This window comes from Delphinapterus leucas, chromosome 11 (assembly GCF_059928025.1).
Source record: "Delphinapterus leucas isolate spDelLeu-1000000601 "Yukka" chromosome 11, BTC_Dleu_Yukka2, whole genome shotgun sequence".
Taxonomy (NCBI): domain Eukaryota; kingdom Metazoa; phylum Chordata; class Mammalia; order Artiodactyla; family Monodontidae; genus Delphinapterus; species Delphinapterus leucas.
This window is the reverse complement of record NC_143139.1, coordinates 14,930,038-14,953,811: the sequence shown is the minus strand read 5'-3', so window position 1 is coordinate 14,953,811 and position 23,774 is coordinate 14,930,038. Positions and strand designations below refer to the sequence as shown.

At 36.0% G+C, this 23,774-nt stretch overlaps 1 protein-coding gene across 6 annotated transcripts in view; it reads right to left on the bottom strand.

The window, feature by feature from the left end:
* PIK3C2G (phosphatidylinositol-4-phosphate 3-kinase catalytic subunit type 2 gamma) overlaps positions 1 to 23,774 on the bottom strand; it is a 385,825-nt gene that overhangs the window by 74,837 nt on the left and 287,214 nt on the right. For all 6 annotated transcript variants that reach the window (XM_089920361.1, XM_089920358.1, XM_089920360.1 and 3 more), the window contains one exon: positions 127 to 202. In XM_089920361.1, the coding sequence (XP_089776487.1) occupies positions 127 to 202 (76 nt within the window). The remainder of the gene's footprint in view (positions 1 to 126; positions 203 to 23,774) is intronic.

Below are 23,774 nucleotides of genomic sequence, written 5' to 3'. Positions count from 1 at the left end.
AGACTCTTAAGGCCTTATTCTTAAAAAGAGATTTTAATTTGAAAAATAAAAAATTATAGTTATGATTTTTTGTACAATTATATTGAAACAATAATTGTACATAGAAACAATGATAAAATTACTTGCCTAGGTCCACAGGTGATGATTCTTCCATTGTTTGTTCCACAGGCTCAGAGAGGAAAAAACTAAGTACACAATCACTCTGAAAAATAAGGCAAAATAAAATATTTTTTCATATCTTACATTTATTTATTGTTCCTATTCCCTAGTATTTAAAAACGTTGACCCTAATATATAATGTTTATAGATACCTGTTTTATTTATAGATATATCTATATTTACAGATTCCATAAATAGAAAAAAATATACTGGGAAGTTTATTAAGTCAATGCTATAATTTTACACCAAGTTAAACTTAACTTTCATGAGATTAGATATCTGGTTATTTGATATTTCTTTAAGAGGCTCAGGTGTGCTCTGCTTTTAGAGCTCACCATATGTTTATATTCTTGAACTTTACAATTATGCATGAATCTCACACCTCCTTTTTCTAGAAAATGTGTACCATTGGACAAAGCTTTTGAAGAAAAATTACTCTCAGTAGGACACAGGTACTCAGTGAAAACTCATTACTCCTCAAGGTTCAATTCTAGAAATGCTCACTAATTACTGACTACACCAATGCCATAGAGGAATGTTAGGGGATATTTAGAAACAGAAAGATGCAAAAAGTGACCCCTCTCTTTAGAACACAGTCTAGTGGAGGAAACAGATTGTATTGAATGCTTTAATAGAAATTCTAGTTCCGTTTAATTTTAGAACAAATAAGTGAGTGTGCTTCTCTTTTAAACTGAGATTGTCACAAACAAACTGACATTTAACCTGGGCTCCAAATAAATGGGCTAACTGGTGAATCAGAATAACTTTTCCTTAGTGACACTGACACACATTTTGTTTTAAGCCATTATATGACCAAAGCAGCCCTTCCTATATTATTATCTGAAGGGCACCACTAAATAATTGATTATTTCTTTTGACTATCATAAGCTGATGCCATAGTACCTGCACAGCTGCCTGACATTCTACCCAGTTAGCCTTCATGCTGTGCAATGGCTCTTTAAAACCTCTTCCAGAAACTTACACTTCCAACTCTGACTCCTTCTTTGCTGATGATTTTGTCTCCACTCTAGAGAAAATAAAAGGCAGATGGAAACTCCTATATTTCCTGCTACAAAATCTACAGCTGCACAAAGCCACTTTTTCTCTTTTTTTCCTGCTACACGGGAAGAAGTGTCTCTCTTCTCATCTATTATAAGTTGAATTCTACCCTCCGAAAATTTATATGTTGAAGTCCTAACGCACAGTAGCTCAGAATGTGATCTTATTTGGAAATAGAGTAATCGCAGATGTAATTAGTTAAATTAGGTTGAGGTCATATTGGTGGAGGGTGGACCTCTAATCCAATATAAAAAGGGAAAATTTAGACACATTCATGTAGCAAAGATGATGTGAAGAGACATAAGGAAGAAATGGCCATCTACCATCTGTAAGACATGGACAGAGGCCTGAAATAGACTCTTCTTCACAGCAGTCAGAAGGAACCAACCCTGTCGACACCTTGATTTCAGACTTCCAGCTTCCAGAACTGTGAGACAATGCATTTCTGTTATTTACATCACCCAGTTTGTGGTACTTTGCTATGGCAGCCCTAACAAACTAAGACATCATCCAATGCTGATCACGTCTTTCTGTGTCCTAGATTCTATTCCTTCCTCCTCAAGAACCTTGTAGAATATCCCAATCTATACTTTCGTGTCTTTTTCTTCCTCCCTTCCTCTTTCTCTTTCTTTCCTTCCTTCCTTCTTTCTTTCTCCCTCCCTTCCTTCTTTTTCTTTCTTTCTTCCTTCCTTCCTTCTTTCTTTCTTTTCTTTTACTTTTCTTCCTCCCTTCCTTCCTCCCTCCCTCCCTCCCTCCGTCCCTCCCTCCAATATCAAGTGTGGCCAACTCTCTCCATTTTAACAACTAACAAACAGATGAGTCAAACCACACAAAGTACACTCACACAAAAATAATGTCTTGTCACTAGTGCTCCTTTCAAGTCCTATTATTTTTCTCCTCTTTGACACAAACTTATGGGAAGAGCTGTCAGCACTCACACCGGTTCCTCTTCTTCAACTTCCACTCACTTTATGATCTATCACACTCAGGTTTCTGTCATTAATCGTCCTCTGAAAATGCTCTTACCATCATTTCTCTTTTTTAAGGTCATTTTTTTCCCCTAAATCCAATGGAGATTTTCTTGGCCCTTATATAACTACTCCATTTTTAGTGAAAAACTCTTTCACTTGCTTTCTTGATAGCAAGTTCTCCCAGTTTTTCTTCCATTTGTCCTGCCATCTCTTCTTAGACATTTTTCAGGCTCCTTTTCCTTTTGCTTATAACTTAAATTCTAGTGTCCCTCACTTCTAGGCCCATCTCTTTCATTACTCTAACACATTCTTTCCGTGTGATGTTATCCCTTTTGGTGGCTTCTATAATGATGCACAAATCTAGACCTTTATCTCAGATCTATCTCTTGAGTCTCAGCCCTCTACATCAAAATGTCTTTTTATTGGCTTCCTTGACTAAAGATAATTAAAACCCCCAAACTACACACTACATGCATTTTCTTTCCCCTCGATTTGCTACTTCTTCCTGTATCCAGGCTCAAAATAAGGTATATCGTTTTGGACTCTCCATTCTCCCTACCCCACACAAAAAGTTAAATGATAAGTCCTATTAATATCACCTCCTAAATACCTCACTTATCCATTTCTTCCCTCTAGGTATACTGTCATCTTCCTTGTTCTAGTATCATCACTTCTCACCTAAGTTACAGCAAGTGTTCCCGACTCTTTTCTTGCTACCCTTTCATCCAGTCAATTCGTCACACAATTGCCAAACTGATCTTTCAAAATAAAAATCTAATAATTAACTGCTTAAAACCCAGAAGTGACTCCCCATTGCTCTTAAGCAAAAAGATCAACTGCTTAACAAGGCTTGTAAGACCTTTCTTGAATGGGATCTTGCTCATTTCCCTATCTTCATCTCTCACCATTTCTCTTCTAGTATATTAACTATACTGAATTATATTTCCTCAAGTGTGTCATGCTCTCTTATCTCTCTGTTTTTCTACACGCTCCTTTCTCCATCCTTTCCACCTCTATCCACCCATTTGCCCAAGTTTTATCACATTCTCTCTTCTCTACTCTTTTAGCCTAGTCAGTGAGATATCAAGAGCAGAGATCATTTATTCACTCATATTTAATATAGTATTTTTACTCAGTAACTATTTATTAACAGAAACTGAGATCTGTATTCAGATATAGAATACATTGGTCTTCTAATGCAAATATTTTTATCTGTGTAGCAGTTTTATGCATCATTGTAAACTAGTTAATTAGCAATTTTTATCTCTACATATTGATCTCTTGTGAACTTGTATAATAATCTATCCTCAAGAAATATATCCATCTTCAGGAAGCTGACCAAATCAAGTTTTTTAGTTTGAAAGTCTGAAATCAAATTTCAGAATTTGTTGAAGGGAATTTGACCTTCTTTGGCTTTTGACAACCAGTCAATTATTATTCTCTGGCAACGTTTTGACCTCACCTCCTAATGGTTATTAAACTTCAAGAGTAGGCAGAATATCTTCCCAATTAGTGTCTGAAATGTCACCAATAGCTAATTATTCCCTTGTATTTACACTGTCATATCCTTGAAACCTACATTTGTAATTCCAGGTGTGGGTGACATGCTGAATACTAATTTCTTAATGTAGCAATATTGTTTTCATTCTTGAGGAAAAGCATGATCCAGTGTCAACGGAAGGGAGAAATCAATAAAAATGATTAAGAAGATAAAAAAAGTAGTATTGCTTGATTTCAAAATAATCAAATTTTCTCCTCAGATTTGGTTTTACTTATGTACATGTATCCCACAGCTTTTTAGCACATTGCACTACTGGATAGTTTGGAGAATTATAGAAATGTTAGTGCTACAGTTGCTTTCACTGATAACCTGAACCAGTGTTTTCAGTTGGGTTTGTACTGACCACCAAGCAGCGTGGCTATATTTAGTTGTGTAGGTTGTATACTGAGCAACTCTAGGGGTGCCATTTTTACATTGACTATAGATATAATCCTAGTCTGCAGGGCTTTCCATATGTAGAGCTGCCAGATATAACAAATAAAAACAGATGATGCCCATGCAATATTTACAATATACTTACACTAAAAATATTTGTTTATCTCAAATTCAAAGTTAACTGGGCAGCCTGCATTTTATCAAGCTATCTGACAATTTGAGATGCTTGAAGACGTATGGGCACACTTTTGGTTGTCTCAATGACTGGAGGGTACAGTTGGCAATTAATGAGCAAGGCCACTTATCTTAAATATTCTGAAATACCAACAATATTCTCCCATTATTAAGAATGTTGTTTTTCTGGGGACTTCCCTGGTGGTCCAGTGGCTTGCGTTCCCAATGCAGGGGGCCTGGGTTCGATCCCTGGTCAGGGAACTAGATCCTACATGCTGCAACTAAGACCTGGCACAGCCAAATAAGTAAATAATAAAAAAAAAGAATGTTGCTTTTCTGTTTAATTCTTCAAATGGTAATAGTCTTCTGGAGGACAAGCTCTGAATTTAACTACTTCATTCTAGAAATGAGAAAACTGAATACCAGATGGCATAAGTGGTTGACTGATTGAGATTAGTATAAAAAAAAGAATGTAGAGTAAATCAGTAAGCCCAGGCCCACCTGTGTTACCACTGCCAATGACCTATAGATGTGAAGAATACATATGGGGATAGGTGGGAGATGTGCTTAGAGAGAGTTTCGTAGGAGTCCTAGAGCATGCTGGTCTTCTGCACAAGCTTAAAGCTACTGGGACCTATTGATGAATTTTAAACAGAAAAACATCATGATCAGATATTTCTTAGAAATGTGACAGTGCAGCATTGTGGAGGAAAGAGAAAACAGCAGTCAGCCTTGGAGAATGTCATCAGCAAAGCTCCTTATAAGCTCAACTTATTATATTCTCTGAACAGTCCCTTCTGCTTTCCTTTTAAGTTTCTGAAATGGTAGTAGTGCTGTCTCACATTCCCTTTATAACCCTGGTCCTGGGGATGGGGTAGGTATCCTCCTTGCATCTCCTTGATCTTCCAATCTCCACACTTTCTTCCCGTATAAAAATGCCCTGCTTTGAATATCCATGTCTACTGACTATACAGCCCTCTCCCTCTTGTTGTTGCACTTGTCTACTGATCTCTAGGTCACTGGCCTTCATTCCTACAACATTTTAAACCCTGGAACATTGTCATTTTCTCCACTAATACTTGTCATAATTCACACTTATTTTAACATTGACACAAAGCATCCTTCTTTATGGTAGATTCTTTCTTTTTAACTCATCTCATCCAATAATCTTGTTCTGCATCTTACTCCATCACTCACTCTTGTTCTCTTGATCTTATCTGGATCAGTGACTGAAGTTCTTCCATTGTCTTGATTTCTAGCCTCTGAGTCTACAACCACCTGCTCCCTCCTTTTCAGCTCTCTTCCTCTAGTTATATAACTCGAACAATCTGTTGACCTTTTCACTGACCCTAACTCCTCTCATTATTATCATATCCCTCCTTGGCCAATATGGATCTCACGGTCAATACTTATAACTCTCTCGTATACTCCTTTTAACTCTTTTGACCCTTTCTCCCGTTATTCTATTATTCACTTGGCAAAAAACAAAAATGAAAACAAAACAACCCTGGTTACTCTCTGCCAACTCTGCAACTGTAACAGGTGTGCTGAATGTTGCTGGAGAAAAGCACTCAACCGTGCTTACTGATCTTACTTTCACCTGATGCCCACTACCCACAAGTTGGTGCTCAATTTTCTGGCAATTTTGCACATCACTACCCCATTTATTCTTCCATTCACCTATAGGACTATTTAATACCCTAGCCTCACTCCTCAAAATGCCAACATGCTTTTCCCCTCTTTCAATCTGTTCAAGGCTCTTTTTTTATTGGCTGCACTGTATGGGCTTGAGGGATCTCAGTTCCCTGACCAGGGTTTGAACCCAGGCCATGGCAATGGAAGGGAATCTTAACCACTAGGTCACCAGGAACTCCTATGGCTGTCTTCTTGTTTACAGAAAAAACAGAAGCAGAAAAGAATTTCTATAAGCGCTCAATATCTATCATCTCACCTTACCTCTGCCATTTCGTCCACTACATAGGTGGACTGCCTGTGCTTTAATTTGAGACTGATTTGGGCACTAGATCACATGCTCTCTTCTCTAGTCAAGATCATCGCTCTGGTATATGGCTAACTGCAACACCAATTTTTGCTTCTTCAGTGGATTTTCCTACCAGCATACACATATGCTATAATTCATTTCAGTAAACAAAATTCTTGACTTACATTTCCCTGCACACTGTTTTTTTCCTATTCATCTTTAGTAAAGATTCTGCAAGGATTGTTTTCCACTTTCTATCCCAAATTTCTCTCTTCACATTCTCTTTTGAACCCATTCTAATAAGGTTTTTGTTCCCAGTACTCTCATCAAACTGTTTTTGTTAAATTCACAAATGATATCCATTCTGCTAAATCCAGTGGTCAATTCTCAATTTTTGACCCATTAGTAGCATTTGAAACAGCTTGTCATTCCTTCTTCTTTGAAATAATTTCTTATCTTGGATTTCAGGCACCATGTTCTTTTTTTTTTTAATTAATTACCTCCACGAGTCATTTATTTATTTGGCTGCACCACATGGCATGCAGGATCTTAGTTCCCTGACCAGGGATTGAACCTGTGCCCCCTGCAGTGAAGCGTGGAGTCCTAACCACTGGACCAACAGGGAATTCCCAGGCACCATATTCTTTTGGTTTCCAACAGATTGCTCTTTCTCAGTCTATTTTGTTGATTCTCTTCCATCTTCTCAAACTTTAAAGTTGGTGTGCTGCATGGTCTCGTATTCAGACCTCTTCTCTTTTATATTTACATTTCCACCCTAAGTAACATCCAGTCTCATGGCAATGAAAACCAATTATTAATTGAAACTCCAGTATTTATATTTCCAGCCTCTCTTTTCCCTTCAACTCAAGACATTCAACTTTCCACTTGACATCTCTACTTAGAAGTCTCACAGGCAACTCAAACTTAATATATTTTGATCCAAGCTCCTGAAAACCCTCATTCCGCACTGCTCTTACTACAGTTTTCTCCATCCATCACAGCAAACATTCAACCAAGGCAAGCTTGTATGGCCATAAAGGTGGGTTGATGGCCTGCACTTATCCTGATTAATCAGTTCCTGTGCCCTAACAGTTGTTAAATATTTGGAACATCCCTCCTATGTAAAACATTATATATTTGGTGAATAAATTAATACATGGTTGGTATTTGTCTTAAGGACTCTGAAGTTATTGGACTTTGATATCAATGATCCATGTAAACACATTAGGTTATATTAAACACTCTATGAGGTTATACATGTACATTTTTTTGCTAGAGTAGACGTTTATCTAACTAATATAGGACTCTTAGTGTCTAATAATGTGTTCTTAAATTAGAAATTCAGTCAATAAAGAGAAAACTTGAAGCCAAGTGAGAAATTTTAAATCAAAATCTACATCAGCTTATATTTTAAATTCAGAGCTCACATTAATATTTTGTTTACCAATTATATTATTAAGTCATTGGTAATTTAAAATCATTGATTTTTTTAGACAGTTGATCAATTCAGAGTTGCTCAAAACCTAAGTGTTTTTCCAGTATCCTATGAACATATTCTTATTCTCAAAGACTACAGAGAGTTAAAGTCCTTGCAAAGATCAGAAGTGATGCAATATAACACTGAGATCAATTTTTCCTGTCTTTAAAATAACACATTAAGAATTCCCATTTATTAACAGACCAGCCAACATCTAGAACTGACTGCAAGATTTAGTTTCAGTGAGTTAAAACAATAAGCTAAATCTCTCTCAAACTCCATGAAGCACCATAAAAATGTGAATTTAAAGATGAATTCTCATAAGCATTTTAAATCAAAGTTGAACAGTAATTGCATTTTATTGCTTTTTTCATAAAGCAGCTTGTCATAATGTCCAGTCTTTAATGTAGTTCAACCCACTGTATTTGTATTGGAGTTACATGCAAGAATGATACTATGAAAAACAGTGAACTTTTAAGGAATCTTTTATAATTCTGGTTCTCAAATGTCATCAGCATTTTACCAGACTTTGAAAAATAATCTTGGTTTTACTGATGATACACATATGACATTTATCCTGCCTGCATCGTAATCTCAGCCAGCTCCAAATAGGAAAAGAGCAATGTACTGACAAATGTAGTAATTAACATCTGGGTTTAGCAAGCAGGGAACAAGAAACATATGTTCATTATTAAGGTAGGATTTACCCGTTTGGATTTATTTTGACGTTTGATTTCTGCTTAAAAAAATAATATTGCTTAAGCCTTGATGTCATTCCTTATTTTAAGGGACCTCTAGAAATGAGCAACAATACTGAGAAGAGCTAAAAATCACAATGAATACATGGCTTTAAAAAGTTTTAAAGCAACTGTTGTTTGTATGTCTCAGCTAAACTCAAATGTGGGTACACATTTCTCACATTTCTTTAGGTACTGCAATCATTTGCTATAACTTTTATTACATATTTATATTGCCCTTTATAAAGATCTTAATTTAGTTCGCAACACAATTCAACTAAAACAGAGTAAAATTTAAAAAAGCAAAAGGAATTCCTGTTGTCACAGCTTGTGGAATGAAACTACAAACACTTCAAGAAAAAAAGAAGTTTCAATGAGTTTGGGAGAAGGGAGTCAAGCTAAACAAACAAAAACCAGGCAGATATAGGACTAGGATGTCTAAACTGATGCTTGCAACCTCATTAGAAGAGATATTAAAATAGTGTATAATTGTAGTCCTCATTTATATCTGTTTTCTTTTATCAGCCAATTTGTGTGTGGGGATGAAAGGGGAGGGAAGAGAGATGAGGAGAAGAGAGAGATGGTCTCAGGGATTTACAGTCATCCTTCTATTTGGGCTGCTCTTGTGTTTTTAGATCAAACCCCCAGAGACATCTCTCTCACCTAACTTAACTCTGATACCTGAAACTGGACTACAAACAGACTCTTCATCTCATTTCCTTGACCAAAAGCTAGACTGCTTACAATTGAGTATGCCCCAGAAGGGTATATAATATTTGATTTTAGTAAGGTAAGGTTGTTCAATTTCATATTCAAGCTGCATCTTCTACTTTCTTTTCTCCCCCTTTTCCACTCACTGCTATGTATTATATATGTTCATGTCTGTATTTATCCCAATATTATAAACTCACTGAAAGTAAAGTGTATATTGCATTACTTTCATCTTTCCAATTTGTTCTCTACAACTAATTTAAAGCTTTTAATCTAGAGTGTTATACATAGTAAGTGATCAGTAAAAATTTAAAAATCGTTACAAAGTTATACACAGTGATATAAAATATTTTTTAAAAGTTACAAATAAATGGATCACATAACTAAAAAAGAATGTGAGTTTTAATGTATAGACATAATAGGATTATTTGTCTTTCCTATACTGTCATATGACAAGCAGCTATGGAAGAAGAAAAGTGTTTTTATAAGGATTTTTCTAGGGTCAGAGATGAGGATTAACCTATCATAGGGGTATTCAGCACAAATATAATAAATTAACTTTAAATCTCTTATTTTATTAGAAGAGGAGAAAAACTTATGTGTGTTTAAAAATTTCCTCTAAGTTGTTCATATCATTTAAAATAATTACAATATTTATGTTACATACCTGGTTTTATAGATTTTACTGTTTATAGACATAACTCTGTTAAAACATATGAGGGAAGAGAAGAACTTCATCAATAATAAAAAATTTAAAAAAAACTCAAAATAATGTGAATTATTTTGGTATTATTTATGTGATTTTTAGGCCAATAAAGTTTTATTTAGTTGATCTTAAAATATGTTTTTATTCCTTGAATATAAACAAACTGAATCAGGGAAGCATCCACCAGGATATGGAGACAAAGCTTTCACTGTGGTCAATCCATTTGAAGATAACTGAAAATTGATGATATTATGCATCAAGGAGAACCAGGGTGATTAGTCAGGTCACATTATTAAGGCTAGTCAGCATCTGCTTATGTCCCTGTCAAATTATTACTGTTCAATCACTGTGTCATATGTATAGTGAGTATTGTATCAAGACCCATAAAGTTCCTTAGGAAGAAAGGAAAGAAAAACCCAATGTGTGAAGTTGTGAAAGTCTTTATGAAGCCACTGAAACACACCAACATAGAATACTGACAAAGATTGTAAGCTTCTCAGAGCAGTGTACATATGCGATTCAGCTTCTGAATTTCGAGAAGAGAATTATCCAAACCTGGCTGTGTATTGGAATCACTTTTGTTCTTAAAAAACAACACATACAAGGGAATCCCCATAAGATTAACAGTGGATCTTTCAGCAGAAGCTCTGCAAGCTAGAAGGGAGTGGCAGGACATATCTAAAGTGATGAAAGGGAAAAACCTACAACAAAGATTACTCTACCCAACAAGGATCTCATTCAGATTCAATGGAGAAATTAAAACCTTTAAAGAAAAGCAAAAGTTAAGAGAACTCAGCACCACCAAACCAGCTTTACAACAAATGCTAAAGGAACTTCTCTAGGCAGGAAACACAAGAAAAGGAAAAAACCTACAAAAAACAAGCCCCAAACAATTAAGAAAATGGTAACAGGAACATACATATAGATAATTACCTCAAAAGTAAATGGATTAAATGCTCCAACCAAAAGACACAGACTGGCTGAAAGGATACAAAAACAAGACCCATATATATGTTGTCTACAAGAAACCTACTTCAGACCTAGGGACAAATACAGAATGAAAGTGAGGGGATGGAAATAGATATTCCACACAGATGGAAATCAAAAGAAAGCTGAGGTAGCAATTCTCACATCAGACAAAACAGACTTTAAAATAAAGACTATTACAAGAGACAAAGAGAACACTACATAATCATCAAGGGATCAATCCAAGAAGAAGATATAACAATTGTAAATATTTATGCACCCAACATAGGAGCACCTCAATACATAAGGCAAATGCTAACAGCTATAAAAAGGGAAATTGACAGTAGCACAATTCTAGTAGGGGACTTTAACACCCCACTTTCAACAATGGGCAGATCATCCAAAATGAAAATAAATAAGGAAACACAAGCTTTAAATGACACATTAAACAAGATGGACTTAATTGATATTCATAGGACATTCCATCCAAAAACAGCAGATTACACTTTCTTCTCAAGTGCTCGTGGAACATTCTCCAGGATAGAACATATCTTGGGTCACAAATCAAGCCTTGGTAAATTTATGAAAATTGAAATCATACCAAGTATCTTTTACAACCACAATGCTATGAGACTGTATATCAATTACAGGAAAAAAGAAGTGTAAAAAATACAAACACATGGAGATTAAACAATACACTATTAAAGAACCAAGAGATCACTGAAGAAATCAAAGAGGAAATCAAAAAATACCTAGAAACAAATGACAATGAAAAACAATGACCCAAAACCTTTGGGGGGCAGCAAAAGCAGTTCTAAGAGGAAAGTTTATAGCAATATAATCCTACCTCAAGAAACAAGAAAAATCTCAAGTAAACAACCTAACCTTACACCTAAAGCAATTAGAGAAATAAGAACAAACAAAACCCAAAGTTAGCAGAAGGAGAGAAATCATAATGATAAAATCAGAAATAAGTGAAAAAGAAATGAAGGAAATGATAACAAAGATCAATAAAACTAAAAGCTGGTTCTTTGAGAAGATAAACAAAATTGATAAACCATTAGCCAACTCATCAAGAAAAAAATGGAGAAGACTCAAATCAACAGAATTAGGAATGAAAAAGGAGAAGTAACAACTGACATTGCAGAAATACAGAGGATCATGAGAGATTACTACAGGCAACTCTATGTCAATAAAATGGACAACCTGCAAGAAATGGACAAATTCTTAGAAAAGCACAACCTTCCAAGACTGAACTAGGAAGAAATAGAAAATATAAACAGACCAATCACAAGCACTGAAATTGAAAGTGTGATTAAAAATCTTCCAACAAACAAAAGTCCAGGACCAGATGGCTTCACAGGCAAATTCTATCAAACAGTTAGAGAAGAGCTAACACCTATCCTTCTCAAACTCTTCCAAAATATAGCAGAGGGAGGAACACTCCTAAACTCATTCTACGAGGCCACCATCACCTTGACACCAAAACCAGAAAAAGATGTCACAAAAAAAGAAAATTACAGGCCAATACCCCTGATGAATTAGACACAAAAATCTTCAACAAAATACTAGCAAACAGAATCCAAGAGCACATTAAAAGGATCATATGCCATGATCAAGTGGGGTTTATCCAAGGAATGCAAGGATTCTTCAATATACACAAAACAATCAATGTGATACACCATATTAACAAATTGAAGGATAAAAACCATATGATCATCTCAATAGATGCAGAAAGAGCTTTCAACAGAATTCAATAGTGATTTATGATAAAAACTCTCCAGAAAGTGGGCATAGAGGGAACCTTCCTCAACATAATAAAAGCCATATATGACAAACTCACAGCCAACATTGTTCTCAGTGGTGAAAAACTGAAGCCATTTCCTCTAAGATCAGGAATAGGACAAAGTTGCCCACTCTCACCACTATTATACAACATAGTTTTGGAAGTTTTGGCCACCTCAATCAGAGAAGAAAAAGAAATAAAAGGAATCCAAATCGGAAAAGAAGAAGTAAAACTGTCACTGTTTGCAGATGACAGGATACTATACATAGAGAATCCTAAAGATGCTACCAGAAAACTACCAGAGCTAATCAATGTATTTGGTAAAGTAGCAGGATACAAGATTAATGCACAGAAATCTCTTGCCTTCCTATACACTAAAGATGACAAATATGAAAGAGAAATTAAGGAAACACTCCCATTTACCACTGCAACAAAAAGAATAAAATACCTAGGAATAAACTTACCTAAGGAGACAAAAGACCTGTATGCAGAAAACTGTAAAACACTAATGAAAGAAATTAAAGATTTTACAAATAGATGGAGAGATATACTATTTTCTTGGATTGGAAGAATCCAAGAAACAGATTTTACAAACAGATGGAGAGATATACTATTTTCTTGGAAAGAAATTAAAGATTTTATAAACAGATGGAGAGATATACTATTTTCTTGGATTGGAAGAATCAACATTGTGAAAATGACTATACTACCCAAAGCAACCTGCAGATTCAATGCAATCCCTATCAAACAACCAATGGCATTTTTCACAGAATTAGAACAATATACTTTACAATTTGTATGGAAACACAAAAGACCCCGAATAGCCAAAGCAGTCTTGAGAAAGGAAAATGGAGCTGGAGGAATCAGGCTCCCTGACTTCAGACTATAGTACAAAGCTACAGTAATCAAGACAGTATAGTACTGGCACAAAACCAGAAATATAGATCAATGGAACAGGATAGAAAGCCCAGAGATAAACCCACACACATATGGTCACCTTATCTTTGATAAAGGAGGCAAGAATATACAATAGAGAAAAGCCTCTTCAATAAGTGGTGCTATTAAAACTGGACAGCTACTTGTAAAAGAATGAAATTAGAACACTCCCTAACACCATACACAAAAATAAACTCAAAATGGATTAAAGCCCTAAATGTAAGGCCAGGCACTATAAAACTCTTAGAGGAAAACAGGCAGAACATTCTATGACATAAATCACAGCAAGATCCTTTTTGACCCACCTCGTAGAGAAATGGAAATAAAAACAAAAATAAACATGTGGGACCTAATGACACTTAAAATCTTTTGCACAGCAAAGGAAACCATAAACAAGACCAAAAGACAACCCTCAGAATGGGAGAAAATATTTGCAAATGAAGCAACTAACAAGGGATTAATCTCCAAAATATACAAGCAGCTCATGCAGCTCAATATCAAAAAAACAAACAACCCAATCCAAAAATGGGCAGACACCTAAATAGACATTTCTCCAAAGAAGAGACACAGATTGCCAACAAACATATGAAAGGGTGCTCAACATCACTAATCATTAGAGAGAGTCACATCAAAGCTACAATGAGGTATCACCTCACACTGATCAGAATGGCCATCGTCAAAAAAATCTACAGACAATAAATGCTGGAGAGGGTGTGGAGAAAAGGGAACCCTCTTGCACTGTTGGTGGGAATGTAAATTGATACAGACCCAATGGAGAACAGTTGGAGGTTCCTTAAAAAACTAAAAATAGAACTACCATACGACCCAGCAATCCCACCACTGGGCATATATCCTGAGAAAACCATAATTCAAAAAGAGTCATGTACCACAATGTTCATTGCAGCCCTATTTACAATAGCCAGGACATTGAAACAACCTAAGTGTCCATTGATAGATGAATGGATAAAGAAGATGTGGCACATATATACAATGAAATATTACTCAGCCATAAAAAGAAATGAAATTGAGTTATTTGTAGTGAGGTGGATGGACCTAGAGTCTGTCATACAGAGTGATGTAAGAGAAAACAGAAAGTGAAAAGCAAATAACGTATGCTGAAACATATATATGGTATCTAAAAAAAATGGTTTGTTGAACCTAGGGGCAGGACAGAAATAAAGATGCAGATGTAGAGAATGGACTTGAGGACATGGGGAGGGGGAAGGGTAAGCTGGGAGGAATTGAGAGTGTAGCACTGACATATATACACTGCCAAATGTTAAGTAGATAGCTAGTGGGAAGCAGCTGCATAGCACAGGGAGATCAGCTTTGTGCTTTGTGACCACCTAGAGGGGTGGGATAGGGAGGGTAAGAGGGAGATGCAAGAGGGAAGAGATATGGGGATATATGTATATGTATAGCTGATTCACTTTGTTATACAGCAGAAACTAACAACATTTTAAAGCAATTATACTCCAATAAATATGTTACAACAAATTAAAAAAAAAACCAACACAGATACCAGATACAGTCATACCTTGGAGATTTTATAGGTTCAATTCCAGACCACCATAATAAAGCAAATATTGCAATAAAGCCAGTCACATGAACCTTTGGTTTCCTGGCACATATAAAAGTGATGTTTACAATATACTGTGGTCTGTTAAGTCAGCAATAGCATTATGTCTAAAGAAAACCAATGTTTATAACTTATGTAAAAATACTTTACTGCTAAAAAAATGCTACCTATCATCTGAGCCTTCAGCGAGTCATAATCTTTTTGATGGGGGAGGGTCCAACCCTGATGCTGATGCTGCTGACTAGTCAGGGTGGTGGTTCCTGAAGGTCGGAGTGGTTGCAGCAACTTGTGAAAATGAAACAGCAGTGAACTCTGACCCATTGATGACTCTTTTTGACAAACGAATTCTCTGTAGCAGGCAATGCTGTTTGATAGTGTTTACCCACAGTAGAATGTATTTTGAAATTGCAGTCAATCCTTTCAAGCTGTGCTGTTACTTTATCAACCAATTTTTTTATTGTCATTTCAGCAATCTTCACAGCATCTTCACTAGGAGTAGATTCCACCTCAAGAAACCACTGTATTTGCTCATCCATAAGAAGCAACTCTTCCTCATCTGTTAAAGGTTCATCATGGATTACAGCAATTCATTCCTATCTTCAGACACCACTTCCAATTCTAATTATCTTGCCTATCACATCTGTAGTTACTTCTTCCACCGAAGTCTTGAACTCCTCAGTCATCCATGAGGGTTAGAATCAACTTCTGCCAAATTCCTGTGAATGTTGATATTTTGACCTCTTCCCATGAGTCATGAATATTCTTAATGGCATCTAGAATGGTGAATCCTTTCCAGGAGGTCTTCAATTGACTTTGCCCAGATCCTCAGAGGAATCACTATCTATAGCAACTATAGCCTTAAAAATTGTATTTCTTAAATAATAAGACTTGAAAGTCAAAATTACTCCTTGATCCATGGGCTGCAGAATGGATGTTGTATAAGCAGGCATGAAAAAAACATTAATATTGTACATCTCCATCAGGTGCATTGTCAATGAGGAGTAATATTTTGAAAAGAACCTTTTATCTAGGCAGTAGCTCACAACAATGGGCTTAAAATATTTAGTAAACCATGTTGTAAACAGATGTGCTCTCATCCAGGTTTTGTTGTTTCATTTATAGAGCATAGGGCACAGTAGGTTTAGCATAATCTTTAAGAGCCCTAAGTTTTTTGGAATGGTAAATGAGCAATGGCTTCAACTTAAACACCAGCTGTATTAGCCCTGACAAGAAAGTCAGCTTGTCCTTTGAAATTTTGAAGCCAGGCATTGACTTCTCCTCTGTAGCTATGAAAGTCCTACATGGCATCTTCTTCCAATAGAAGCCTGCTTTGTTGAAATTGAAAATCTGATGTTGAGTACAGCCACCTTCATCAATTATCTTAGTTAGATCTTTTGGATAACTTGTTTCAGCTTCTACATCAGCATTTGACGCTTCACCTTGCACTTTGATGTTATAGAGACTTTCCTTAAATCTCTTCAACCAACCTCTGCTAGCTTCAAATTTTTCTTCTGCAGCTTCCTCACCTCTCTTAACCTTCATAGAACTGAACGGAGGGGCTTCCCTGGTGGCGCAGTGGTTGAGAGTCCGCCTGCCAATGCAGGGGACACGGGTTCGTGCCCCGGTCCGGGAAGATCCCACATGCCGCGGAGCGGCTGGGGCCCGTGAGCCATGGCCGCTGAGCCTGCGCATCCGGAGCGTGTGCTCCGCAACGGGAGAGGCCACAACAGTGAGAGGCCCGCGTACCACAAAAAAAAAAAAAAAAAAAAAAAGAACTGAAGGGAGTTAGGGCCTTGCTCTGGATTAGGATTTCATTTAAGGGAATGTGTGGCTGGTTTGATTTTCTATCCAGACCACTACAACTCTCTTTTATCAGCAATAAGCCTATTTCTCTTTCTGATGATTCATATATTCACTGGAGTAGTACTTTTAATTTCCTTCAAGAACTTTTACTTTGCATTCACAACTTTACTAAGTGTTTGGTTCAAGATACCCAGCTTTCTGACTGTCTCATCTTTCAACATGCCTATCTCACTAAGTTTGATCATTTCTAGCTTTTGCTTTAAATTGAGAGATGGGCAACTCTTCTTTTCACTTGAACATTTAGAGGCCACTGTAGGGTTATTAACTGGCCTAAATTCAATATTTTTGTGTCTCAGGGAAAATAGGGAGGCCCAAGGAGAGAGAGAGAGATGAGGAAAAGGCCAATCAGTGATGTGGACCAGAACGCACAACACTTATCAAGTAAGTTCAGAGTCTTATATGGGTGCAGTTTGAAGCACCTCAAAACAATGACAATAGTAACATCAAAGATTCATTCATCACAAATCACCAAAACAAATATAATAATAGTGAAAAAGTTTGAAATATTGTGAGAATTACCACAATGTGACACAGAGACACAAAGTGAGCAAATGGTGCTGGAAAAATGGCGCCAATAGACTTGCTCAAAGCAGGGTTGCCACAAACCTTCAATCTGTAAAAAAAGCGTAATGCCTGTGAATGGCAAATAAAATGAAGTACAATGAAACAAAGTATGCCTGTATCTCCCTTTACTGATATGACAAGCATCCCTAAGGATGGGCCTCAGAACATACTTTTTAAAACCTCCTCACATTATTCTGAAACAACTGATCACTAGGTACTATTTTTGCACCCTTGGCCAGAAAGTATACAATCTAGGCAATCAATAAACATTTGCTGAATGACAGAGACAGTAGATTTTGAAAGTGGTCCCTATTGTGCCAGTGCTGACATTTGATTTTTGTTGATTTTATCTGTTAATATAGCACTAACTTATTTATTTTGTAGTATAGAAAGGATGACTAATAAACAGATGTAGGATTTACATCTTAGGAAGATATTTTCTTGTACTCCAAATACTCATTGTACAAAATTCAAGTAAATTATTAGGAGGGTGTTACTTTGGGAGAAACTCCTATAATATCAGCTTCCTTTTGTTTGATACTATTATGGGACAAAATGGGATTGCTCTATTTGGGAGTCCAGTGTTAGAAGATGGTTGATGTATTCTCACTTGGAGCATTTCTGGAATCTGTGATTTCACAGTCATATCTCATATTTGATGATATAAATAAATATCTCTTCTTTTTTCTTCTATTTCTTCTCCTTTTTTCTCCCCCACTCAAATCCTAGATCTTAATTCATCCAAGATAAAAACAGTGAGGTGTTTGAAATTTCTTCAACCTTCCTTTCCCTAAATATTGACCAATAGAGTTTAAGAACAATATAAAAACATCTCTTCTTGGGGCCTCTACAGTAGTACTTTTTAGCACATTAGCAAATGTGAATGTGATGAAAACTGTGAGGTACACGTTTGGTGGTGTTGTTCAGCTTTCTCTATGCAGCTGTGATTATGATAAGCAACAATATTCATTAAACCTTGTTGTGATAAACTGCACTTTGCAAGTCTTCCCTACCTGTATATGTCTGACCCCTTTGCTTTTCCCCTTTCATAACAATCCTCTGCTAACAGTTCTATATGAACCCATACTCTAGGCAGATATACTTACGAGTTCCCTATTGAAAGCTTGCTGCCATCTGAACACAGATCTCAATATTTATCCTATTCACACTAGGACCAGAAATCAGAAGCCTTTCCACTTTGCACTTACTTGCCTCTGCTTAAATAGGCCAAAGCCTAACACTTTCAACGGTTACTAGATATTTTGTCAATTATCCTGAAAAGGCACAATCTTTAAAACAGCTTTAGTATAATCAGTAAGGCAGCTCTCAGCATGAAAGATGACAATCCCATCCACTATCCCCTCAGCGCTTTCCCTTAGAGACGGTTGCCATATCCAAGTACCCTTCACTATAGCAAAGTGAATGGACATGACCTTCAGAGAATGTCAGAGTTAGTAAGGAACATTAAGATTTCAACATAATACATTCCTGAATATGCAAAAAAGCACTTGAAATCCAATGAAATAAATTCAGTTGCCTTGATCCTATAGGACAGAAGCTTATAACTCATTTCCCATTACTCACTGATTGAGACCTAAATACTAAATATATTCAAAAGATATAATACAATTTATATTGAGTATGCTAATACAATACATAAATTCATGAATATGCAAGATACCTACACATAATTATTTACTATACTGTAGCTTTCCTATTGTCTAATGCTGTTTTCAACAATCATTTTACATCTTTGTTTTCAGTTATCCTATTATTATACATGGTTCTGTTCCCACGATGAACAGATACTGTTCATTTCTTTCTCTTTGTTCATAACAGATATATTATAGATGTGCTCTGAGTGATCTTTCTGAAGGGTAAAATCATGACCCAGTGCACTATTAATGCTTATCATTTAGAACATGGCCAGGCAGTGCTCCTGGGCTTGGCACTAGGTAACATGTGGAGCCTGTCCTCAAGCTTGCAGCTAGCAGGATTCTCAAGATCATTCTCTACCAAGCCAGAGGTCTCTGTTCATGGGGTTAATGTGGCATTATACTGTGGTGTGAGAAGAAAAAAATCAAAATTACATTCATATTTATTTTATAATATCATCCAAAATTTTTTCCAAATTTTGCATTATTTTTCTACAAATTTTAAAGCATTTATCACTTATTAGTGTAGTAGTTTATATACTAAAAATAAATAAATTATATGTTTTGGAAACATGTGCTAATTAAAAATAAAACTGGTAAGGTATAAGAATAAATAAGTTAAGAGACTGCTAAATACTTTTTGGATGAAAAGTTTCACTCTCCTAGGTTTTGAAAAGCAACATAAATCCTATAGGTTAATATATGTTAATAATCCTGTAATTTTTCATTTAAAATATATATTAAATGTTGACGAGATTATAAGTTTGCTATATACATGGGTAAAATTAAATGAATATAATCATTGAGTTCTTTAAGCTTCCAAACAAGAGAAAAGCATGTAACCATAATGCATGCTTTGTCCTTGTAGTTCCCCTTGTCTAGCACAATTTTTCCCCAGTTTCCATTTACTAACTTCTGTTTGCCCTTTAATAACAACTTGAAAGCCATACTCCCTGGGATGCCTTCTCTACTTCACTGGGAACTGGGTTAAGTATACCTTCTTAAGTGCTCAGGCACTTGTCCTTTGATACAAAACAGCAACTCTAGCTGAGTCACCAGCCTGGAAATAATATTGTAGCACAATGTGCTTGAGTCCAGATTTGCAAAAAAATCAACGATATAGTAGGGTACCTTAGTATCTACTACATTGGAAACCAAATGTCTGAACATGTTCAAACTGCGGGAAAAAAAAAAAAAAGGAAAGATGACCAGAGTCTGAAATAATGGTTCTCAAACATTGTCATGGATTAGAACACCCTGGAGGGCTTGTTAAAACACATTGCTGGACCTCATCCTCAAAGTTTCTGATTTAATAGGTCTAGGATGGGACTGAAATTTTGCATTCTTATAAATTCCCAGATGAGGCTCCAACCACAGTCCAGGAGCTGAGCTTTGAGAACCACTAGTCTTAGGAGCTAGTGATAGGTATTTAAAAGTTTCTCCTCTTGACCCTGACTATATGCAATCTAAAGCAGTCATTATTGACAATTGTGATTTTTTTTCTAATAGCCTTAGGATGCTTGTGATCTGAATTGTGGAATTTTCTTAAGTGGGTCTATTCATCATCAAACCACAATATTACCCAACTGGGTGGTATAGCAATAAGCCAACATCCTGAATCAGCAAACCTACAGTTAGGAGACAATTTTGAATACATTCATTAATATATTTTATTTTTAAATTTTAGTAAGGTTTCCTTGATATATACTGACTTAATCTACTATACAACATGTAATTAAAACAATTCACACTCTGACTGGAAAGTAATCTCATCTAATGTCTTTCCCAAGCTCCACATGGAGAAGGAAGGTTGTTGAATTGACCGCTGAGAAAAATAGGGTTCTTTGACTCAGTTAAGTCCCGGTTATGGGGTCGGTTGTAGTCCTCCTGTTACAGTGCCTGTAACTTACTGAAGTTCAAAGTATGTCTGTATATACAGCATGATATTATAAATGTGTTTCTTAGGTCAAAGTATAACTGGAGTGCTGCTAGGATTTAATCAAGACGGTAGAAAAATGATCAAATCACTATGTTGTACACCTGAAACTAATATAATATTGCAAGTCAACTATACTTCAATAAAAGGAAAAATGACTAGAGTCCAGGAATGGTCTGTTAATGTCCTAATCAAGGCTGCACTATTGGGGTGCCTGGATAGAGCAGGAGGAAATAAGAGCTTCTCAATATTTTAATCAGGCAACCCATACTAGAGGCAGTCAGTGTAAGTAGTTCTGTTAAACTCTCACAACTCAGTCAACAATAGGTATTTTACAAATGCTAATTATTGATATAATTAAAAGCATGCTAAATTTGGGGGAGAGGATGAGGAAGAAGAAGCAGAGCTATTAAATCTTCATCTTATGACACTTATAAATTTAAAAACTGCTTTTTCTTTTCTTTTTATTGTATCTATATGAGATGATAGATGTTAACTAAATCTATTGTGGTAATCATTTCACAATATATGTAAATCAAGCCATCGTGCTGAACCCCTTTAAAAAATGGACATTATTAATTAGCATACTGAATGTCAAAGGATTTTGTTCATAAAAATGGTAGCTTGTTGACTAGCATGATTAATGTTAGAAATGGGCTCTCATTGGTGACATTAAAGTTATTCCAGACATGTGGATTAGCTAAAGGTATTCCATAAATAGTCTCCATTCTTACATCAAAAGGCAAAAAGCCTAACAGGCCTTGTACCTTTTACCCTTAGAGATGATGTTTTAGATAAATCCCTAAAAGATCCTATGTCTAGCCAAGAACTCTGGAGGATTCTGTTAGCTTCGTACCTGCCTTTGTAACTTACATTTGTCTCACAGGAACCTTGCAAGCAAGATGGTGATAAGAATTTAATAGTAAAGGGAGCTAATCCTTCCTTGAGTCCTCAGAAGGAGTTGTAACAGCTGTGTGCATGTGTAGGTTGTATGCACATGTGTGTATGGGGAAGGATCTTAAGAGTCCTTTTTTTGATGCATATGACAGAAGGGAGCAAAATTGGGGTCTGGCATGTCTCTTCAATTTTCTAGGCCACTCAGAATCACTGATGAGTAGTACCAAAACCTCACCAAGAAATCCTTAAATACTTTTTTCAGATGAGAATTGACCACAGACTTAGATCCTCTGAAATAGTTACCTATGAGAGACAAGGTTCATCAGAACACAGGATTGGGGGGAGGAGGCAGAACAGCAGATATTTCTGAAAGCTGAGGGGTAGCATGACTGCAGCTGTAAGCTCCTATTTTTAGTGATATTAGATTTGGTCATTTAGTCCAGACCTCCTACGGAGAATAACTGGAATAATTAAACAGTTTGTTTTTAAACTTTGCTTGAAAGCATCAGAGAGCTAACAAGATAGTGAAGAATTACCAGGCTAGGATCTGGGGCAAGACAGTCTTGGGGAAGTGAGCTTGGGTTTTGGCACAGCTTTTCTGTTGTGGGTTTTTACTGATATAGGTTGAAGCAGTGGAATGGCTGGGAGGTAGAGCAGCACTTTTGACCACCTTGCAGAGTTAAGAGGAAAAGGAATGGAATCCAGAGCTGCCAAGTAGATTCTTGGTGAGTCTGCCTTACCTTGGGTTTAGATCCAAAGTGGCTACATCTAAGGAATAAGGATGAACCACTAATAGTGCCTCACAAGAGCTACAGTTCAGTTTTGAATAATCTGAATCCCTGCAACTGAATTTCAGCAACCCTAGATTGTTAATGTACTCAGATATTATAATTCTCTATACCAGGATAACAGTAACATAGGCATCCAATTTTTACAAAGGACATTGCAGTACAATATGTGGCCACAATAAAAAGGAAAATAACCAGGCTCACAATGGAACAAGACTACATAATTAAAAACCAGCAGAAACATTAGAAAATAAAAAGGTACATGCAGTAGGTCCCAATATTGGAGATTTTAGGAAGATTTTAAATAACTATGCTTACCATTTTTGAAGAAATTATAAAAAGGACAGATTTTCAGCAAAGGACTAGGAACTGAAAAAAAAAGGAAATTCTGAAACTGAAGAATAATTGAAATTAAGAACTCAAAGAATGGACTTAACAGTATGTTAAACACAGACCATTAGAGAATAAACAACCAAAAAGATAAGTTAGAAGAAGCTATTCAGAAACTAAGTCATAGAGGACAAAGAATTAAAAATACAGGAGTAAAAGTATGAGACATAGAGGGTACAATGAAAAGGATAGACATATATGTGATTACAGTCCCAGAAAAAGAGGAGAGAGGAAATAGTATGAACAATATGTGAAGTGATAACGACTGAGAACTTTCCAAAAGTGATGAAAGACATCATGGCACAAATTCAAGAAGTGCTGAAGCTCAAGCATCATCAGTAGAAACAAAGTCATATCTGAGCAAATTAAAGTAAAACGGCAGAAAACCAACAGTAAAAAGAACAATATTGTAAAGAATAAAAAAACTTTTTCAAAGAAGAAACAAATATAACAGATGGATTCTAAACAAAATCAATGGAAGCTAAAAGACAATGAAATGATAG